Genomic DNA, 7,234 nt, shown 5'->3' with positions numbered 1-7,234 from the left:
CCCGAGTCGGGAATCGAACCCGGGACCCTGGAGCTGTGAAGCAGCAGTGCCAACAATGTGCTACCGTGCCGCCCATTAACCAATCTGTCCCCTTTCTGAGAGTCATGATACTTTCTCAGAGAGGCATGCCTCGCCTCCACCCTCCCCCACAAATTTGGGAACACTAAGTCTGGACAGTATACAGTCGCTGACCCATTAGCAGCCCTGCAGGCGGGACCCCAGCGGTGCCGTGAGGTGTTGTGTTGTAACACAGCAAACAACTGGCCAATGGCAATGGCCTATGAACTTTTTAATATTCATTCATGGGACATGGGTGTTGCTGGCTGACCAGCATTTATTGCCCATCCCTAGTTGCCCTTGTTCAGAGGGCAGTTGAGAGTCACATTGCTGTGGCTCTGGAGTCACATGTAGGCCAGACCGGGTAAGGACGGCAGATTTCCTTTCCTAAAGGGCATTAGTGAACCAGATAGGTTTCCCTGACAATCGTCGATGATTTCATGGTCATCAGTAGATTCTTGATTCCAGATATTTTTTATTGAATTCAAATACCATCATCTGCCATGGCGGGATTCGAACCCGGGTCCCCAGAACATTAGCTGACTTTCTGGATTAATAGTCTAGTGATAATACCACTAGGCCATCGCCTCCCTTGGGGCACTAAGGGGCAATTTAACATGGCCAATAAACCTACCCCGCGCATCTTTGGACTGTGGGAGGAAACCGGAGCACCCGGAGGAAACCCACACAGACACAGGGAGAACGCGCAAATTCCACACAGACAGTGACCCAAAGCTGGAATTGAACCCGGGTTCCTGACGCTGTGAGGCAGCACTGCTAACCACTGTTAGCAGTAGTGTAGTCACACACCCACACAGCTATGAAGGAATGTCAGTCGAAGGAATTTTGTTGAGCTTGACTTGCACATTGTCAGGATGATGTATCTCTGGCTTTTAGAGACACACAAGAGACCACCATCGGTAAGCCTGTCTGGTCCAGAGCAACACAATCACAGACTGGACTCTAATTGCAAGCTAAGCCGCTGTGACAAAGACCAAACCTTAATCCATTTTATCGGCAGGCAAGTGGATCCGGAAGGCACAAGGACTTGGTTTAATTTCAGGAGTCTCCCACTGTTCCAAACTAGTCTTTCTGACATGCTGGGATAGAATGAATGTCTGAATCTGTGGCTGCCTGCAAAGCAAACACGGCAACTGTGGGATCCTGCTGTGCAAACAAAGGGACGTTACAAAAACAATCCGAAAGCATCACTGCATTTTAACACAGGGTAGTGGGCTTGTTGGTTGTTTGTGAGTTTATACAGTTGCACTGGCTAGACTTGTGCTCCATTGAGTATAGAAGCTCAAGGGGTGGTCACAACCGGGTAACTGCAACCCGCCAAGTGGATAATGACAAAAGGAATTTGGATGGTGGATTGAAAAGTGTTCAAAGTTCAGAAAGTCTTTTTTAAACAAGCGTAAAAGTGAAAGATTATTTGGGCTGGTTCCTGAATCCAAAACAAAAGGAGCACAGTGGTTAGCACTGCTGCCTCAGTGCCGGGGACCTGGGTTCAATTCCAGTTACTGTCTGTGCGAAGTCTGCACGTTCTCCTTATGTCTGCGTGGATTTCCTCCGGGTGCTCCGGTTTCCTCCCACAGTCCAAAGATGTGTGGGTTAGGTGGATTGGCTATGCTAAATTAACCCTTAGTGTCAGGGGTAAATGCATGGGGTTATGGGGATAAGGCCTGGGTGGAATTGTGGTCGGTGAAGACTCGATGGGCTGAATGGCCTCCTTCTGCACTGTAGGATTCTATGTCTATGATGCAAATAGCTACAGGACTGCAAGTAAAATACTCAAAATCTGGCTGTCCAAAAACAGGAATTGTCCAAAGGAGGGATATATTTGAAAAGGTGCACTCATTTCTGTCTGCATTCCTTCCCGGCACTCTATATGTTGGGCATTGAATAAACAGGAAAATCCAAAACTGAGCGCTATTTGATTTGATTTGTCACATGTATTGGGATATGGTGAAAAGTATTGTTTCTTGCGTGCAAACAGACAAAGCATACCATTCATAGAGAAGGAGAGTGTAGAATGTAGTTTTTAGGTGTACAGATCACCAACAACCTGTCCTAGTCCCCCCATGCTGACACTATGGTTAAGAAAGCCCACTTTCTCAGAAGACTAAGGAAATTTGGCATGTCCGCTACGACTCTCACCAACTTTTACAGATGCACCATAGAAAGCATTCTTTCTGGTTGTATCACAGCTTGGTATGGCTCCTGCTCTGCCCAAGACCGCAAGAAACTACAAAGGGTCATAAATGAAGCCCAGTCCATCACGCAAACCAGCCTCCCATCCATTGAATCTGTCTACACTTCCCGCTGCCTCAGAAAAGCAGCCAGCATAATTAAGGACACCACGTACTCTGGACATTCTCTCTTCCACCTTCTTCCTTCAGGAAAAAGATACAAAAGTCTGAGGTCACGTACCAATCAACTCTGCTGCCATCAGACTGTTGAATGGACCTACCTCGCACTAAGTTGATCTTTCTCTACACCCTAGCTATGACTGTAACACTACATTCCACACTCTCTCGTTTCCTTCTCTATGAACTGTATGCTTTGTCTGCATAGCGCGCAAGAAACAATACTGTTCACTGTATGTTATACATGTGACAATAAATAAAATCAAATTCAGTAGGGAGTTGGGACTGGGACTGGAGTAGATAGCTTTAATAGAGCTAGAACTGGAATTGAAGTAAGCTTGCAGGTGCAGCAGGCAGTAAAGATGACAAATAGTATGGTAGCCTTCATAGTGAGAGGATTGAAGTACAGAAGAGATGCCTTGCTGCAATCATACTTGGTGAGACTTGGTGAGACCACACCTGGAATAGTGTATGCAGTTTCAATCTCTTTATCTGAGGAAGACTGATCTTGTTCTAGAGAGAGTGCAGCAAAGGTTTACCAGACCAATTCCTGGGATAGTAGGACTGACGTATGAGGAGAGATTGAGTCATTAGGATTATATTCGCTGGAGTTCAGAAGAATGAAGAGGATGGGGGGGAGGAACTCATAGAAACCTATAAAATTCTAACAGGACGGGGTAAATGCAGGAAGGATGTTCCTGGTGGTGGGGGATGTCCAAAAGCAGGTGTCACACTCTAACGGCAGAGGATAAACCTTTTAGGACTGAGATGAGGAGGAATTTCTTCACCAGCTAGCTCTGGTGTGGAGTTAACATTGGCCTGATGAACTGAATGGCTTTGTGCTGTCAAAATCTCTAGACATGTTGGGTAGGGCAGGCGAGGATCAGAAAGGAAGGGATAAAACTCAACAATCGGAATCAGGGACTGGATCACGTCAGAGGTTTGGATAATCTGATCCTGAAACTTTCCTTCACACGAGTGAAACTCTGGCACTCAGTTTCGGTTTGTGACATCCCTAAAGAGTCACCATTTCAGAAACTTGGAAAAATGCAGCAAACTGCAAGTCCAAGGCAATAAGCACCCGATCAACTTTATTCAAGATGCTTTTGCATTACAGATACTCAGCCATCGCTGTTGCATATAAATGCTCCCCAAGCTCTGCACTGGAGCCTACAGTCAACAGAAAGTCTCCAGTACCCACTAACATGGGCAGATGAATAGTGCAAACCAAGTCAGAGGAGCTGATCCTGTGCTCCTCTACAATTGGATCACCCTTTCACACAGAATACTACAGTGCAGAAGAGGCCCTTCGGCCCATTGACTCTGCACCGACGCATGAATGACCTGTCCACCTAATCCCACTTGCCAGCACTTGGCCCTGAATGTTATGATGTGCCAAGTGCTCATCCAGATACTTTTTAAAGGATGTGAGGCATCCCGCCTCCACCACCCTCCCAGGCAGCGCATTCCAGACCGTCACCACCCTCTGGGTAAAAATGTTTTTCCTCAAATCCTCCTCAACGCTCACCCCTCACTTTTAATTTGTGTCCCCTTGTAACTGACCCTTCAACTAAGGGGAACAGCTGCTCCCTATCCACGCCCCTCAGTCTTCTCTGCTCCAGAGAAAACAACCCAAGCCTATCCAACCTCTCTTCATAACTTAAGTGTTCCATCCCAGGCAGCATCCTGGTGAATCTCCTCTGCACCCCTTCCAGTGCGATCATATCCTTCCTACAATGTGGCGACCAGAACTGCACACGGTACTCCAGCTGTGGCCTCACCAAAGTTCTATACTACTCCATCGGCACGGTAGCACAATGGTTAGCACTGCTGCCTCACAGCTCCAGGGTCCTGGGTTCGATTCCCGACTCAGGTCACTGCCTGTGTGGAGTTTGCACATTCTCCTCGTGTCTGCGTGGGTTTCCTCCGGGTGCTCCGGTTTCCTCCCACAGTCCAAAGATGTACGGGTTAGGTTGATTGGCCAGGTTAAAAATTGCCCCTTAGAGTCCTGAGATGCGTAGGTTAGAGGGATTAGCAGGTAAATATGTGGGGGTAGGGCCTGGGTGGGATTGTGGTCGGTGCAGACTCGATGGGCCGAATGGCCTCCTTCGGCACTGTAGGGTTTCTATGATTTCCATCATGACCTCTTTGCTTTTGTAATCTACCCCGATAAAGGTGAGTGTGCCACATGCCTTTTTCATCACCCTATTTACCTGCCACACAGACAACACTGGCACCCAAGAACAAATCTCAAATGGAAGTGAGTGCTGCAGATATTGTCATAGAATCGTGGAGTTTAACAGCACAGGAAGGGACCCTTCAGCCCACCATATCTGCGCTGGCCATCAAACACCTTTCTATTCGAATGCCATTTTCCAGGACTTGGAGTACACACAGCCTTGGTTGCCATGGTGTGATTGCTAGACCTGAATCAAAATATGAAGCGTTAAGTTTAAAGCCGCTTCAATATTGGGTGTAATTTAAAGTGGGTTTTGGGATGGGGGGGAAAACAGTGCCAGTCACAGCTGGCTTCCAGCTGCTTGTGTGCATTAACATAGCTCTCGCACAGACGCAGCGTTTTGGGATAAGACACTGATAAAGGTGGGAAACTAGCACAGTGGGTCTATGGCAGTAGTACAAGATGTGGAGATGCCGGCGTTGGACTGGGGTAAACACAGTAAGAAGTTTAACAACACCAGGTTAAAGTCCAACAGGTTTATTTGGTAGCAAAAGCTACCAAATAAACCTGTTGGACTTTAACCTGGTGTTGTTAAACTTCTTATAGTAGTACAAGACCCCAGTGTCCCAGGAACTGGTAACGCCAGCACTCTTGTGACACCAATATAAAACCCACTGTCGGGGGACACATTCCCTCTGTGTCCCGGAGCCTGCAGGCTAGTGTTTGCTAAGGCACAGCTTGCGAACACTAGCAGTGAGAATGGTCTCCGGAAGCAGAGATAGCTTAATGATCAAAGTGCTGCCTAAGGAGGTGCGAAGTGCCAATCAACACAATCCTTAATCACATCTCAGCCTCTCGTGTGACACAGCTCCCAAACATCCCTCAATCTCTAACATGGTCTCCCTGCAGTGGTTTGAAGTGCAGGGTTAATAATTCTAGGATTCATTTAGCAGAATAATCACACTGTAATGAGGTTAACTTTTTACAAGGCAGCTTTATTAAGGACCCTTCCTCACTGCTGTAAATGCTCATTGTCCACATTATTTAATGTACAAAAGGAGGTGTTGTATATCTTCCCGAGTTACAGCTTCATTGACTCCAGGACTGTCCAGAGGAAAGGAGAGGTCAGCTAGATCTTTGACCCACAATCAAGACTTCAATCCAAACCACCCACCCAAGCAGGATTGCAGTTTGTCTGGTGTGAAAAGCACACCATCATGGAGTCAACACCCATGGGACCACATCCCCATCATGGAGTCAATAGTGGCTAGCACCCATGGGACCACAGCCACATGACAGAATGTCTACAGTGCAGGAGGCCGCCATTCGGCCCATCAAGTCTGCACTGACCACAATCCCACGCAGGGCCTATCCCCATAACCCTATTTATTTACCCTACTAACCCCCACACTAAGGGTCAATTTAGCATGGCCAATCCACCTAACCCGCACATCTTTGGACTGTGGGAGGAAACCGGAGCACCCGGAGGAAACCAACGCAGAGACAGGGAGAATGTGCAAACTCCACACAGACAGTGACCCGAGCCGGGAATCGAACCCGGGTCCCTGGAGCTGTGAGGCAGCAGCGCTAACCACTGTGCCGCCCCATCATGGAATCAATGAAGCTGGAAAGATGGGAAAGGAAGAAAAATAAACTCTTTGCTTCTTTCAGCATTTTTATAAAGCATATTAAAAACATGACCCATACAGTGTTAACCCAGAGCTTTTACCCGATTCCAGGTACAAATACGGCCTACAGTCTAGAGAGACAGCAACATGAAGATACAGAAATGGTGTCAACAATCTCCTCATAAAAACCCAGTCCCCATCCTTAACAGCCGTTCAGGAGATTCCGAATTCCTGAACAAATACTTATCCAAGAGGATTCAGGTGTGGAAATAAACCCAATTCTTCTTTTCTTTCACTGTCATTTATTCAGGGATACCTCAGTAAGGAGATGTGAAAGCCTTAAAAAAAATAATAATTTGTTGCCTTCATTTCTTCTTCCCTTTGGCTGATTTGGCAAAGAGCGCCGGGTCAATTTGTTCCTTGGACAGTCCCCTCACTGAGAAAAGCCTCGCTGCACGCTCCTGCAAGGTGCCCCCGCATTTTAACCCCAGTGTCATCAGCTCACTCTTGAGTCCGTCCAATCCTAAACTTTCAAGCTCCTCGGCAGAGTTAAACACCGTCCAATTCTCCGATGCTGGCTTCTGAGGGGGAGGGGGAGAGAAAAATAAAGTTCCGATCAGTTAGTTACTCAAACCCAAGATGAGGATCACCGGAAGAGAAATTAATTGCACTTACCTGAAATAACTAAAATGTTAATTCGGTGTATAGTACCAGGAATGGAAAACACAGGGAAGTCTTGATTTTGCACAGGGATTAATACCGTCACCAACACAGACTCAGATAAAGACAAAATACTGCGGATACTGGAATCAAACAAAAACAGAAAATGCTGGAAAATCTCAGCAGGTCTAACAGCATCCGTGGGGAGGGAATAGCATCAATGTTGAGTCTCGATGACCCGTCAAAGGGTCATCCAGACTCAAAACGCTGGCTCTATTCTCTCCCCACAGATGCTGTCAGATCCGCTGAGATTGTCCAGTATTTTCTGTTTTTGTTCCAGC

General features: G+C 47.0%; 1 protein-coding gene across 2 annotated transcripts in view; it reads right to left on the bottom strand.

Moving 5' to 3' along the window:
* Positions 1-971: 971 nt before the first annotated feature.
* sde2 (SDE2 telomere maintenance homolog (S. pombe)) overlaps positions 972-7,234 on the bottom strand; it is a 46,008-nt gene continuing 39,745 nt past the window's right edge. Inside the window, exon 7 of one of the 2 annotated variants that reach the window (XM_078212198.1) lies at positions 972-1,191. In XM_078212198.1, the coding sequence (XP_078068324.1) occupies positions 1,141-1,191 (51 nt within the window). In that variant the 3' untranslated portion in view covers positions 972-1,140. Of the gene's footprint in view, positions 1,192-5,580; positions 6,815-7,234 lie in introns of those variants that run through there. The other variant, XM_078212197.1, reaches the window with a different exon arrangement.

This window comes from Mustelus asterias, chromosome 5, assembly GCF_964213995.1.
Source record: "Mustelus asterias chromosome 5, sMusAst1.hap1.1, whole genome shotgun sequence".
Taxonomy (NCBI): Eukaryota; Metazoa; Chordata; class Chondrichthyes; order Carcharhiniformes; family Triakidae; genus Mustelus; species Mustelus asterias.
The sequence above is the reverse complement of the archived record's forward strand: the minus strand, read 5'-3'. Positions and strand labels throughout refer to the sequence as shown.